The sequence below is a fragment of the Pongo pygmaeus genome, chromosome 6 (genome assembly GCF_028885625.2).
Source record: "Pongo pygmaeus isolate AG05252 chromosome 6, NHGRI_mPonPyg2-v2.0_pri, whole genome shotgun sequence".
NCBI classification, from domain to species: domain Eukaryota; kingdom Metazoa; phylum Chordata; class Mammalia; order Primates; family Hominidae; genus Pongo; species Pongo pygmaeus.
This window is the reverse complement of record NC_072379.2, coordinates 126,889,032-126,904,963: the sequence shown is the minus strand read 5'-3', so window position 1 is coordinate 126,904,963 and position 15,932 is coordinate 126,889,032. Positions and strand designations below refer to the sequence as shown.

At 38.2% G+C, this 15,932-nt stretch overlaps 1 protein-coding gene across 2 annotated transcripts in view; it reads right to left on the bottom strand.

The window, feature by feature from the left end:
• The window catches only part of SND1 (staphylococcal nuclease and tudor domain containing 1), a 434,013-nt gene that overhangs the window by 234,751 nt on the left and 183,330 nt on the right, over positions 1-15,932 (bottom strand). For both annotated transcript variants that reach the window (XM_054497017.2, XM_063668433.1), the window contains exon 12: positions 8,017-8,117. In XM_054497017.2, coding sequence (XP_054352992.1) covers positions 8,017-8,117 — 101 coding nt within the window. The remainder of the gene's footprint in view (positions 1-8,016; positions 8,118-15,932) is intronic.

Genomic DNA, 15,932 nt, shown 5'->3' with positions numbered 1-15,932 from the left:
TTTTAGAGGGAGTCTCACTTTGTCACCCAGGCTGGACGGAGTACAGTGGTGCGGTCTCGGCTCACAGCAACCTCTGCCTCCAGGGTTCAAGCGATTCTCCTGCCTCAGCTTCCCAAGTAGCTGAGATTATAGGTGCCCACACCCTGCTAATTTTCCTATTTTTAGTAGAGTTGGGGTTTCATCATATTGGCTAGGCTGGTCTGAACTCCTGGCCTCAAGTGATCTGCCTGCCTCAGCCTCCCAAAGTGCTGGGATTACAGACGCGAGCCATCTTGCCCAGCCTTTTTTTTTTTTTTTTTTTTGAGACCGAGTCTTGCTCTACCACCCAGGCTGGAGTGCAGTGGCACAATCTCGGCTCACTGCAACCTCCATCTCCAGGGTTCAAGTGATTCTCATGCCTCAGCCTTCCGAATAGCTGAGATAACAGACATGCATCACTACACTCAGCTAATTTTTTTGTATTTTTAATTGAGACAGGGGTTTCGCCATGTTGCCCAGGCTGGATTCGAACTCCTGGGCTGAAGTGATCCATCCACCTCCACCTCCTTAAGTGCTGGGATTACAGACATGAGCCACCGCACCCAGCCAAGTGTGTTATTTCTTTTACTTTTAAATGTTCTCAGAGATATTAGAGACAAATTGTATTCATAAACTAAGAACAGGGTGCTATTAAGACAGAACAATTAAAGAACAAAAATTTAAATATAAATGCTGAAAGAAAAATCAATAAAATGGGCTAGATTAAAAGAACAGTCTGTAAATTTTATAAGCATAGAAATAATTTCAGTTTTAGAATTACCAATATATTCATGATGCCTAACACAGCCCTTAGTACATACCAAGCATTCCACTAATACTTGATAAATGAACTAATGAGTGAGTGGCTAAATGAATAAGTGATATGAATAAATAAACGAGAGTGGATGAATGAAAATAAGTCAATATGCATGATTGGCCAGCTGTCTGGCTAAGCATATAACCTGAAAGATCAAGTTGAAGACATCTCCTCGAATATAGAACAAAAAAAACAAAGGAAGCTTTAAAATATTTAGAGAAACATTACAATGAGACATGAAGCAAAAGTTACAACATAAACAGATTTGGAGAAAAGCCTTACTCTCTCCTGGGGTCTCCATGGTATGCTTTGGGAAACTGACAAGGGAGAGTTTCCCAAGGATCAGTGCAGTAAATACTCAAGTCATCCATCCACAGCTTGGCACTCGACTCAACTGATAGTATAAAAAGCAAAAAGGGGAAAAGAAGAAGCTCCCACATACTTCAGTAAAGGATTTTGCTTATTTGTAGGATTCAAGGGTGCCATTATGAAAAGCTAAATTGAACTTCCATCTAGAAATGACGGTAATAAAGTAATCTGAAACCACATTTTTAAGGAAATAAGACTTGGCAGTATGAGGTTGCCATAGATAGCCAGCCACAAAATATCTGAACAAAAGAGACAGATTTGTCTGAAACTCAACAATATTTTCCTGACTGTAATCCTGAACCCTGTGTAACAGCCAAGTTCCTTCTTATACTGTTTTATGGGACAAGTGTCTTAAAATGATTGCTATGCTTGAGCTGGCAGAGGACAGGCCTAGTTATTCAACTACTTCTTTCTCAAGTATTGTTAACTAAATGCCACACAGGTTTCTGATGTCCTCAGAATGGATAGGCACACTTTCACTACTCAACACAGGAGAAGCAGCACAATTATATTAACCCAGCAGCCTATGACTTCCAGAAAACAATCTAAACTGCTCTTTTTGGGAAGGCGGAAGGTTTAGGTTGAGTTGGTTAGTGGTTTGTTACTGATTTAAGTGGAAAAAAACAACAACCCTCATTCTAGTGTCTTGTGTTCCTTCAAAGCAGGGCAGGAAGGGGGCTCAGCAGTTTTTTTCATTGACTATGATAAAGTGTAAGTCATCAATCTGTGGAAAAGGGTTGGCTATAATGCAGACCCTACCTCCCGGCAGAGCCACTGCCATTATTAACACTGTAACCATACTTTCTCAAGTGCTGAAAAGGAACTTCAGGATGTTGTGGGCCTCTCTGGGTAAGATGACTAGGCCAGAAAAGAGCGATTCAAGAGGCTGCTTTTGCCCAAGTGTAGCTTGAAAGTCAGATATTAGTAATGTGTTTTAAGAATTGAAAACTCTGAGAGATAGGAGGTTTGGCTGACAGTGAAATACCTCAAAGCTATAGAACTGTAATCAGAAAAGCTGGGGGCTGTACGACACTTATTCCTACTGTGACTGAGAAAAACCAAACTAGGATTAAAAAAGGATTATTCTAGTGGAGTAAGGATAAGACCTAACCTAATGGTTCAGTCAGTAATAGAACAGCTGGGAGAAAAAAAGTATCCCTGCAAATTAGAACCAAAGAAAAAGCAAAAGCAAGGGCAGTCTTATTCTTTGCAAATTTAATAGTCTGGTTCATACAAATACAATAAAGGTAAGCGCTATCCACGAAGACTCTAAACAGAAAGGATATTCATAAAGATGGCCTTGAAACTGCTGCATGGGAAAGAGTTATCTAAGATGTCCCAAGCCCCCACAGAACTTGGAAAGTACCTCTGGTAGCAAGGTCTCCTGCTCTGACAGCCATCAAGGCAGGTGGCAGTGGTGATGCATGCATCAAGAAAGAAGAGCAATGCAGGGAAGCAACAGAAGGAAAATATGAGAAAAATAAACAGAAAAAACAAAGTCACCTGTCTAAAAAGATGTGATCTTGTGCAGAAAATAAACAGGAATTTTCAGTTGCTCACCTTTCAAGGTTCCATCTCTGTGCCATTCTTTAACTTTCACAAAATGGGCCATGTGTATTGTTTCCTATCATCCTTAAATACTTCACATAATGGGAAACAATAGGGAAGTGCCTTAGTGACTGTATCTTCTGGATATGTGACAGTTTTCCATGGATGAGGGGTGAGGTGGTGGTAAGAATGAGTGTGTGTATCTGTGCGGCTTACCCTAGTTATATTTTGTAGATGTCCCTTTCTAAATGTGAACACATTTTCTTCTAACACTTTTCTTTGAAAATGTGATATGCAGAAAGGCATGAGCAAGGAATTAATAGATTCTAAGGGTTTGCCAAATTGGAGCTCAAAGTAATTGGGAAGTCCAGCACAGGGAAAGGTCACCTCAGAAAATCTCACTCTTCAAGAAGGCTCTGGCAAGAACGAAAGAAGGAGATTTTAATCACTGCAGCTAATTACATAGACGACTAAATCACAAGAAGAGTTATTTAAGTGTCTTAAATACAATAAAAAGTAATTAACAGGAACCACCATCTTGACAGCTTCATGTCACAAACCAGGCCTAAAACGATCAGCTAATTCCCAACCCAGGAACCAGAGAATGAGAAAAGACTTAAAGTTTGATCTTTTTATTTTTTATTTAAACAGTTTTGATTAACAGATAACAACTCTTGCCAACTCCACAGTGAAGTTAATCAAGAAAAAAATTTTAATCTATTAGAGGAATGATGAACCTTGTTTTCACTGATTCCCCAGGGGGAAGAGATAGGAAGCTGAAGCCTATGTCACACCAGCAAGGCCCTGCCAGCATCCTGTGATGCGACTCCTTCCCATACATTGAGAGGAAAAAAGGATTAGACTAAACCCTATAGAAGATACAGACAACTCACACTCTCTGCATGTGAAATGCATCTAAACTTTGGCTTTGAAATAACCCTTTAAGAGACACCATCTCATCTGCCTCTTTCTTCTCAGTCCCCTAAAATCACTAGTTTCAGAGAAGCTCTTCTGTAGTTACAGAAGTCTGCTGTTCTCTTTAATAACAGGAAAGCCACTAGGTGCTGTGAAGGCCTAAATGTAGGTATAAAAGCCCACAGATTACAACAAACATAATTTAGATAAGATTTCTTCTTAATTTCACATTTCTTCAAGACTGAACAGTGTGCACTTTTCAGAGGCTATGCAAGCCATAGAAACTCTCATTACTAACCCTTCCCTTAACTGACTTGCACATTCTATGTCCTCGGCATAGGGTACTGGCAGATGCCAGTGAGAGTCACTGAGAGCCACTGTACAACACCTGAGCACTTCTGTCCCAACCAGACGAGCCATTTGTTTTTGTCCCCAAATCTAGTTTACACTGGTTGTGCTTGTTGTTTTAATTACATACTTCATTAAATATTGAAATACAGGCACACAAAGAGTGTGTATTTACTAAAACACTCGCATGTGTAACCACAGGGGCAGCTCAACCCAGTTCAACTCTATTGTTCAAGCATTGTTTAAGTTGTCTTGCAGATGCAGCAGAGCATAAATTGCAAATCATAGAGACAGGGCATGTGCAACAGAAAAAGGTTTTACCTTCTATAACACTCAGAACCAATGTTTCCTCCCTGTGGAAACAAGAAGGCCAGGACAAGACCAAAACCTGAGTACCAGAATCCTTTTAGAAGTAAAGGGTCAGTTATCTAGAAAGATCTGGTGCTGAAATGCACCATTTCATACCCTATCTTAAATGGCCAAGTTTAAAGTCCTCCAGTTAAACCTGACCTCCCAGCACTTCTGCACACCAAATTCCCCTCCGTAACCCATAAAAGTTTGACCTAACACCCAGATTGGGAAGACAGAATTGAGTCCTGCCTCCTGTCTCCTTGCCAGTTGACCTCACAATAAAGCCCTTTCTTTTCCCAAAAACCAGTGCCATATTATTGGCATCTAGGCACTTCGGGCAGTGAGCCCATTGCTCGATAACACATGCTTTAAAAAATTTAATAAAGAGGAAAGGCTTTAAAGTAGCTGCAAAATAAATATGTGTGGGACAACTGTAACAGATGAGGGGGATGTAAATCACAAAAATATAAGGTTCTATAATTAGTGTTTTTCAAGTCCTCATTTCAAACAGGAAGTTATGTAATTCAACAAGATATCAAATAGGTGGTCCATGCTGCCCAGACAGCAAAGATTTAAAAATATGTACACATTTTTATGTTTAAAATGAAAATAAAATATTTAAGATGTAGTGTTTTTTAAAAAGCCTCTTCTCTGGCTAGTGTTTATAAATCACCATTAAGTAAGATAAAAGGCTCTTAGTAGTATAACTTAATTCTGAAAATAAGCTAAGTATTTGGAGATTCTTAATTATCAATACCTCAACTTTTCTATAATATTAATGGAGTTTTTTTGTTTGTTTGTTTTTTGAGACAAAGTCTCACTCTATTGCCCAGGCTGGAGTGCAGTGGCACGATCTCGGCTCACTGCAACTCCCGCCTCCGGGGTTCAAGCAATTCTCATGCCTCAGCCTCCCAAGTAGCTAAGATTACAGGCGCCTGCCACCATACTCAGCTATTTTTTTTTTTTGTATTTTTAGTAGAGACGAGGTTTCACCATGTTGGTCAGGCTGCTCTCAAACTCCTGATCTCAGGTGATCCAACCGCCTCGGCCTCCCAAAGTGCTGGGATTACAGGCGTGAGCCACTGCTCCTGGCCAAGATTTTTTAAAGTATAGAAAATTCAGAAAAAAAAAGGATAAATAAAAACAAAAGCAAGGTAAAAGGAAAATAAACAGAAGTGGTGACTAAGATTAGAACACAGAAAGTGTGCAGCTAGGTCTATTTGCTAGAGATGGCCTCTCTTTGGCAGTGAGCTTCCAATCATCAAATAAAAGAATAAAATTATCTGGGAGTCTCTCTGAATCTGCTGTGATTCCGGGGGCTGTCTGATAAAGAAAAATAAAAAACAGAATAAAATTATCAGTTATAAGTTTTACAGTACTGATTAGCTAAAAACAAACCTGTGGTCATGCCTTAAATGCTACTAACATCCAAGTTATGCTTCATAAAGGAAGAGTTTGCAATAAAGTTAACAAATCACTCAACAAATTCATTGATTTCCTACCATATGCTAGATACTAGGGCTACAACAGGGAATAAGACACAAAATTCCCTATCTTTAGGGACACAACAGTCTAATGAAGGATGGTTTCAGTATCAGTAAATTCCTTACATTTCTACTGTTTGCAGCCTACCCATTTAACCACAAAGCATAGTTCAGGATGAAAAACCCTATGAAGAAACTCATAATGCTTTCCAGGTACCTGCCAGGCTGGTCTAATCCAAGGAAACGATTTAAGTATCTAGAAGAGTACTTGTAAAATTCTTCTAAACTTGTACATGCTTCTAAACTTCTAAAAAATTTACTTTGGTAAATCACAAAAAAAAAGAATATTTCATACAATCCAATTACAAGAACTGGGAAGCAGAAAATTCAAGTTCATTATCTCTGGCACAAACCTGGAGTATAGATATTGTAGGTTGTCAATTAAGACCAACCAACCTGTGTTGTTAAACAGCCAACAGAGTTGACACCTTCTTACAAGGACTCAAGAATGTAATAGAAACCCAGACTAGAACAGACAGCTACCACACATTTGCAGAGAGGAAGGCTGAAAGAGTAATCTCTGTCAAAGCCAGTATAAACACAGTGGAAACCTCAAGGTTTTAAGGCACAAAGCATGGCCACAACACTCTGCCCTGTAATGTATTTTAAATTATCTGTCTCAAATTGTCTTAAAAATAAAAAGATTGCTATAAAATACTCCCTGAATATCTCATTTTAAGCAGAGTAAACTTATTTTTTAAATATTCTTCAGTGGTAACTAAAGGAGATAATCCATTCTAATAGAATGTTAAATACTGGTGGAGGCCACCTGCCAAAAATAAAGACACGTGGTTTTGTACAACAGTGAAGTTGTTTTCACCAGTACTTAAAAGCAGCAGTATCTATGGAGATGGCTTTCTGTGGCAGTAAAAATATTTAGATAGAATACTAAGATTCCAGGTCTCTACAATAGGGAAGCATACAACTGACTCCTAAGAAGTGGGACAAATTGGTAACAAATAACTATTGTAATTTATACAGATAGAAGAATGACCAAAATATGTCCTAGTTTTTCCCAGTTCAAAAATATTACTTGATTTGTCAAGAACCTGCTTCTAACAAAACCTGTGATAGTGTGAAGGTAAACATCAAATGCCTATACTGAGCACCTCCTGGCAAAGATGAAACCTCCAATTGTTGTGTGAACATTAACAATATTAATAAATACAGGATCAGTAGCAGTGGCTAAAAATAGTCATTTCCAAATGTGAAAGCACGAATGAGGTGAAAGAGGCTCCTGTTAGGAGACTTTCATGAAGCTAAGCAGCTACAAGGTGCTTATTCCTTTCAGAGGCCTGCCATAGCTTAGAGGTACTTCTCCTAAGTGGCTTCACTGTACTTTCAGTAACACAATCCTTGTTTTGATGACAAACCTATTATTTTCTTCCCCATCAATATGCCCCCTTAAAAGAAATGAAAAATAACAGTTTCGTAGCAAATAGCATATAAGATTGTTAAACAGAAAAGGAGAAAATTACGATACTGGTATATTTTATGCAAAGTAAGAATTGCTATTGGGGACTGGCTGACTGTTAAAATATTTACTGTGGAAGCAGGGCCCAGCAGGCTTCCTCCTTCCTCTATCAGATACCTCCCCTGAAAGACTCTTCCTCAGCCTGGCTGCCAACAGACCTTGGAATCTAACCAGGTTACAGCCAGTACAGCAGAATAGGATGACCTCATCATCTACTGATTACATAAAAGAAAATGTCCAATTAACCTCTCCTCTTCTTCCCTCCTTGTTACCTGCTATTCTATACCTAGACTTCCTAAACCAATATGCAGAGACCATTTTGGACAGTATCTAGGGCCTGCTTGATACTCAATAAATGGCATTATTAATAGTAATGATGTGTACTTCATCGTGCCAGGCACACAGAGCCCAATAAATCTTAAATAACAACAATAATGAAAGTATACGATTAGCTAATGAGTGATTATAAAGTACTTACAAATATAAACTGCTACACAGGCACATAATTATAAACCACTGAGTTAAGAGCAGGAGAAAGCAAAGCAGAGTGAAAGGAAGGAAAGACTCAAATGAGCAAAGAACTCTTAGCTACTTGAGATGACAGCTGAGTCCCTGCCAGCCAGAACACTCACATTCCTCCAATGGTGACAGTGGCACAGGTACGCTCTGAAAAGGCAGGCACTGTCTCTGTGGCTGGGCTGGCTGGTCTAATGTAGTCCACTGTCACATTGACCTGGAAACAAAGAATCAAGGCAGTTAGGGTGGAGAGTCTGCAACACAGCTCACTAGCAGCCACATGTGCCTGCTCAACTGTGAAAGATCAGCTCACTCCAGTTTGGTTTTCTGAATCTAAGATTTTAAAAACCAATTAAAAGAAATAGCTGAGCAACAGACTGGGAGAAAATGTTTGCAAAAGACATAACTAATAAAGAACATTTATCTAAAATATACAAAAAACTCTTAAAACTCAACAATAATAAAACAACCTGATTTTAAAATGCAAAAGATCCAAACAGCTTACTAAAGAATACATACAGGTGGCAAATAAGAACAGGAAAAAGATGTTCTACATTATATGTGATTAGAAAATTGCCAACTTAAACAACAATGAGATACCACTGCTCGTTGTAGCATAGTCAAAATTCAGAACACTGATAACACCAAAGGCAGGCAAGGATGTGGAGCAATAGGAACTCTAATTCATTGATGGTAGGAATGCAAAATGATACAGCCACTTTGGAAGATAATTTAGTGGTTTCTTACAGAACTGAACATGTACTCTTACCATTTGATCCAGGAATACAGCTCCTTGAAATTTACTTGAGGAATTGAAAATATGCTTACACAAAACCTGCCCATGGATGTTAACAGTGGCTTTGTTCATAACTGTCAAACTGTGGAAGTAACCCATATACCCTTCAGTAGGTGAATGGATAAATTGTGGTATATCCAGATGACAGAATATTATTCAGTGATGAAAAGAAATGAGCTATCAAGCCATGAAAAGACATGGAGGAAGCTTAGACATATATTACTAAGTGAAAGCAGACACTTTAAAAGGCGTACTGTATGATTCCAACTATACGACATTCTAGAAAAGGTTAAACTACAAAGACAATAAAAATATCAGTGGTTGCCAGGAGTTAGAAGGAGAGGAGGAATTTTGCCAGGAGTTATAGGCAGAGAATCGGGAATTTTTAGCACAATGAAACTATTCTGTATGACACTATAATGGTGAAAACATGCCACTATACATATATCAAAGCCCACAGATGATATAACACCAAGCACAAACCCTATGGACTTTGTGTGATAATGATGTGTTAAGGTAGGTTCAACAATTGTAATAAATATACCACTCTGGTGTGGAAGATTGTGTGTGGGGGGCAGAAGGTATATGGGAAATCTCTGTAACTTCTGCTCAATTCTCCTGTTAATCCAAAACTGCTCTAAAAGTCCATTTTAAAAAGAAAGAAAAAAGCTAATAACCAAAGACATAAATCAAACAACTAAACACATAGGCCCCCACAGCAATTTTACTTTACAGAGAAGAGGTTTGCAACATTCCTGTTGGACTCCTAGACATTATGATAAAGCAGTGCTTTAACCTCTTCTGGGTCAGACTACTTTGAGAACCTGTATTTACTGGGTTACAATAATGTGTCAGTGTAGGTTCAGCACTCTAATGGGGTATGTTGATAATGGGGAAGGCTATACATGTATGGAATTAGGGATTGTATAGGAAATTTTTGTACCTTCTGTTCATTTTTGCTGTCAACCTAAATATGCTCTATAAAATAAAGTTTTTTTTAAAAAAAAAAAAAAATATGAACTGCCTCCATAGAAAAACTCCATATAATCTGTCTGTCATAGCTTCCTAAGGACCAGATTAAGAGTTATTAAGAAAAACAAACAAGGTGGGCACAATAGCTTGCTCCCATAACTGCAGCACTTTGGGAGGCCCAGGTAGAAGAACTGCTTGAGGCCAGGAGTTCAAGACCAGCCTGGGAAACAAAGCAAGACCCCCCACCTCTCTGAAAAATAAAAAATATAAATAAATAAATAAAGAACAAACAAGATAACAATTACAAAGATGCTTGGAATTGGTTTCACAGTATGTAAATCAAAAAGATACAGCTAATTAAGCCCAACACCAACATAGTTGAGAGTTAAGCAGTGTGGAGGTGGGGGAGATAGAATGGACTAGATGAATCCTTAGATTTTGAATTAATTTTGCAGACAGGAAGTTAGAAGCATAAAATGCGAAAATGGTTTAACCCTAGAATACACTAAATAAAAGGATATGGACACACTAAACAATGCTTTTTCTTTATGAAAACTTTGAAGATAAACATGTGGTATCCTGTAGCAAACATACAGGGCATGTCTTTACAGAATGAAGGTGTAGGCTTGGTTTGGGTCAAAACCAAGGTTTACAAACCCACAATGAAGAGGTGCATGGGGATCAAGGAGACTGAAGCCATCTCCACAGTCTGGAATCCCTTTTCTAAATACATCTTCAGCTCTCACTGATCAGCTTAAAGACAGCATACTGCAGAAGCATGGAGTTCAGCCACACTGCTAGTGAGCACCATTACAATCCTTTCAAACTGTCTTCTCTTCAAAAACTCATCTTGAAAATGAACATGGAAATCTGGAAAAGGACAGATGCCTCAAAATTCCAACTGTCAGATCACTCTCTTGAACACTCCATTGAATCATGCTTTAGAAGCAGCAGAATGGAGCCATATCAGAGCCCAAGCCAATTAAGGGCTGAGGTTAAGGTAAATCATTCTTATAAGAAGTATGGTCATAGCACAACAACACAGAAAATAAGAAGATATAGAGATGACTCCTAAAATTAGGTACCTAGCTTTAAATTATTGCAAGGTCTTAACAACTACTCTAAAACTCAGGAAATGAGTAAAAATGTGAGAAATGTGATCAGACAGGGGGATTGAACAACTAGTGCCCTCCAACAAAAAGGTTTTTAATACTTTCCCTGCATGCTGCTGGCCAGAGTTAATATAGGCCAAAGAAAGGGCAAGGAATGAGAGGGCTGCACACAGACAGGCCTGAGTAACTCAGAACCAGGGAAGGGAAGAAGTGGTCTTGATGCTAATACACCCTGGAACTCTCCTCAGACAAGGCCTCACAACTAGCTTATAGAAGCAGGTGAGGAAAACAACAAGATAGCTGGAGTCATGGCAAAAAATCACGAGTGTATAGAAGGTAGACAGCGAAGGTGGCTATACCATGTAAAGTATCTCAGGGCCCATTTTAAATAGGACAAGGCCACAGGGTATGGTCCAATTTGGGGGCATTCGCTGGGAAGTTAATAAATATGTGGAAATGAGGAAAGAGGTCCATGTATCTTTCGTGCTTTCACCCAATCCATCTAACAAGCTCAAACCCTCAAATCTACTACCTAGGGAAAAAATCAGCACCGCTTAAAAAAAAAATAAGTTTATCTCAAGGTTACCTTGCACCTCCCAATGCCAAACCTCCTTCTCAGCAGGCAGACAGGGGTGGGACAGCAGCTCTTTAGCACAGAGGAACATTAGCTCTCAACCCAGGGAGAGGGCTAATTCATCAAGAGGGCTAATTCACCACGCCACATGTGTGGGAGTAATAATAGGAGGAATAACAAACAAAAGTGAACACCTGTGTGTCTCTCAGTCCAGAAGGCCAAAGTGAGGTGCTGTTCCAAAACTGTCTTCCAGGGAAATCAGTGGGAAGACAAAAAAATTTTAATCTTCAATAACCAAAAGAAACAACTACATTCATCTGCCAATTAATTGTTTCCCATATCGAGAGAATGAGAACTGTAAATAAGTCAGAGATTAAACAGTTATTTGTGGATGCAACATTATTAAAGAAAATCTGAAATACAAATGAGGCCCTGAGAATAGCCCACAGCCAAGATATACACCTGCAGGCAGCTATGACAAATCCGGAATTAAAGTCAATGTGTAATTAGCATTTGTGTCCCTCCCCTGTGGATTCTGAGATCTCTTCCTCTACCCTGGAATTTTTCATCTCAAGATATTCATCACTGACCTGTTAATCGAAAAAGAACCATGGTTTTAACAGCTTCAATTAAAACCACTGTAAATCTTAGCAACATCTTCGTCTAAATAAACGATAACCTGAATTTTGTGTTTGTGGGTAAGTATGTATAAAATGGCACGAGAGAAGAAACTGATTAATATAGATGGGTTCTCCTTTTTAAGATATTCCTGAAATATTTTGTATGCAAGTATTTTACGAATACATGACCAAGGGCTATATAACTGACTCAGACCCTGATCCCTGTTTATAGCAATGACTGACCACAAAGAGCCCTGGGCTCTTGCTTGGTGCTACTTGAAGCTCCCTTACAAATGAGGCACGTAACATCTTTGGGTCTCAGTTTCCCTTGACCTTAAAAACGAGAGCACTAGATTAGAACATCAGAGCATCATTTCACTCTAGAATTTTAAAAGATAATTTAGTCAGACATGGGGTACTATACACTGTTTTCTTAAATCTTTGTATTTCCTACCTTACATTTACTACATTGTATTGGAACACACCAACTGTACGCTCCAAGAGTGGGGAGACCATGTCTTATTCACTCAAAGAGCTGGCACGGGCCTGCAAGGTAGGAAACTATGCAGTAAACGTTTGTTGCATGAGTAAATATATAATCAAGAATCTTTTCAGACATAACATTATGAAGGATACCTCTGAAGTGGGAAGGCAGGGCATCCTGAGGACCATTTTGTCAAGCTGTCGATCATTCTGCTGTTTTATATAGTAAAAATATATTTATTTAAACTGTGGGGGATAGGGAGGAGGAACTGAGGGAGGAGCAATATTTTAAAACTGTGATAAAGCTCTAGTGCAAACAACCATGAAAGATGAAGCAAGCCAAATATGAAACATACATACTTTGTCATATTATTTATTTCTCAAAGAGTTTCTCAAAGATAAGAGGGTAGCAGGCAACCTTGGTCTATTAGATTATAGAATTTTCCTTGAAAGCAATTTCAGGGACCCTTCAGAGGAACTAAGATGGTAACTTCAAACTAAACTTATATATTAATTGCTTGTAAAGTCTGGAATAGTTTAGAATAGAACAGCTATGGGCCACACAACAGAATTCTCAGGCTCTCTGGATATTCTTCATACAATATGTGACTAGAACAGTATCAAACCACCAAAGAACTTCACAGACTGATGCTGATGATAACAAAACGCCAAAAAGTGAACTACCTAAGCATAAAAGGTTAGAGGAGGTAGGAAGGAAAACAACCGCAGAGCCACATTTCCAGGTTGTAGCCTGAGCTTAGTTTTAATATAACTAGAGCTGTTACATAAGGCTTTGGGGCATAATCACCACATAATCCCACCCACTATTCCACATAGCCACTCATAAATTCACAAAGAGCTATAATAAACACTTTGCCTCTCAAAATAACCCCTTTATAACCCCTCTCATGACAGAATTTCCAGACTTTATGGAAAGCCTCTACACACCCCTAATACGGAAAAGATGACACCATCTGGCCTAAGTCCCACTGATGCTGCCTAGAAACAAAAGCAAATAAAACAAAATGTTTCACATAGGCTCGATAAGAACACGGACACTTCAGAACAGCCAGGCTGCAGTGACTGGTTCCCAGCAATTCTAGAAAGGAGCTGTGTGAACTTGGATAAGCAACCTAACTTCTCTGCTTACGTTTAACACATTAACTGTGCGTATCTCACTGCTATAGGAAGATATATATGTATCATTTAGAACAGTGCTTGAATCATTGTACGCTCTATCTAAGTGTCAGTTATTTTTAGATAAACATGTACTAATTTTCTTAGGGCAGTGTCTGGCACAGAGTTAAGTGCTAAATAAGTATCCATGAGATAAACACATACACAAATACATACATGCATAAATCAGATACATGTTGATTTAAATCATTAGACTTTGGAAATCATCAGGCAGGAAGACTAAATTAAACACACTTTTCTCTTTAAAGAGCCACAGCAAACAAAAATATGTAGTACTTCATACATATTCATCCCAACTTAGAGCTAAGTAAGGATTATTTTAAAGAATGATACACTATTTAGTATTTATTTAGATATTTAACAGATTAATTTTGCAGCTACCAGTTATTGGATATTTTATTTACCAAAGACAATTGAAGCACAGTGTTGTGAACCATCTCAAATAATAGGTTAACTAGGGATATTTGGGGCAGGATACTTCTTGCCTTACTAAATTAGGAAGACAGTGAACATCAAATAGTAACCAAGTTTCCATTTGCTTTGGGCTTAACAGTGTAGGATATAATAAATTTCTCTTCAAAGGTTTTTAGCCTGTAAATTGCTAAATACGATGAGTTCTGAGATCCTCTCCAAAGAACCAGTGCATCAGTATGTTCAGCTCCCCTGTTCCTTGTTCTCCGTTTTAAAGTTTAACTTCCTCATTCTCCTCGCCCCTAGTTTCAGTAAACAACCTTTTCCACCAGTTCTAATCAGTAGTTGACATCTGTTCCCCTGGTCACCTGCTCCATCTTTTGAGTCACCCCTGGTCACCTGCTCCATCTTGAGTCATCCCTGGTCACCTGCTCTGAACTGAATCATCCTGAGTCACCTGTTCTGTAAGCCCTTTTCACCAAACTACTCACTCCGCCACTCCGGCTCGTACCCCTGCTCTCTCTAAAATAGCCAATCAGAATTAGCTTAGACTGTGTGGTCCAACCCTAGCCAACAGGGGAACAACATAGCAGTAGGGGCTACCTGCTCGTTCCCCTCCCTTGTTGAAGTGTGCTCTCACCATTGCTCCATCTGGGAGTCGCACCCTTCTATAGAAGTAAAAATTGCCTTGCTGAGAAAATTAAGTTTATGTTCGAGTGCTATTTCTTTTGCAGCACTGAAAATTTATTTATAACAACAGGACCTTCCATACAAAGTGCTCCTTAATATTTAAATAATGTAGTTTTAATATTTTTTCTCTGTTAAAAGTATATTATGTAATCATTCTAAACTTATAAAAGTGATATACATTTTTAAACATTTTAAAACACACATCAATCACCTATTCATCGAGGTACAGGAAGAGCTTCAAAACAAATTGCTAAGGAGCCTGTTGGTCCTGCCTCTGGGCATGCTCTGAGCTTACCTCCAAGCTAATTCAGACATTAGCCCTTGTGGAACTGCTCATCTCTCAAGAGAGGATGTTAAACTTACTTCCTTCTAGGCAAGTACTGTGTAATGGAAATATAATAAGTGACAAATGAGACCCACATGTGTATGTTCACATTTTCTTAGTAGCAATGTTGAAACATTAAAAAGAAACAAGTGAAATTAATTTTAATATGATTTTTTATTTAATGCAAAATTTCTAAAACATTGTGTCCATATATAACAAATATTATAAAAGTATTGAGATCTTTTTTTGTATTAAATTTTTACTATCTGGGTGTACTTTACAAACATCTCAATTTGGACCAGCCACACTGCAATGCTTAAAACTCACTGGGCATTCCTAGAGTATCAGTTAAGGCACAAGTCTTAGCCTCATTCCTCTATCCTATCTGTGGTTCTGATTTCTCTCTGTATTTTTCCCTGTGAACTTATGTTTTATGAATCTTTGTAAACATTCTTAAACCAAATATGAAAAAAATATGATATAAAAACCCTGGTATCAAAAATAAAATATTTAGCCTTCATTTTCTTTTTCAAATCTATTATCTGACTAGATTACAAAGATAAGCTACATACATTTTTAGTTCAAAAAAAGAATTTCAGGTGTGAGGATAAATTTATACACTGGGGGAAAAATCCCTTAGTCTGTACTATTGTAAAATATATTCTATTCAGTAGTTTGGTGAAGGTATTTTTCAGTTCCTTCTACCAATTCAATAGCTGAATTTTATTAATTCCTGATTTGTCAACATGATTCCAGAATTCTTTACCTTAGTGTTTGAAGTTTACTCTAATGGATGGATGGTGGAGAAACTCAGGTTAAGAAATAACTGTTTTTGTAGTTAATAATTAAGTC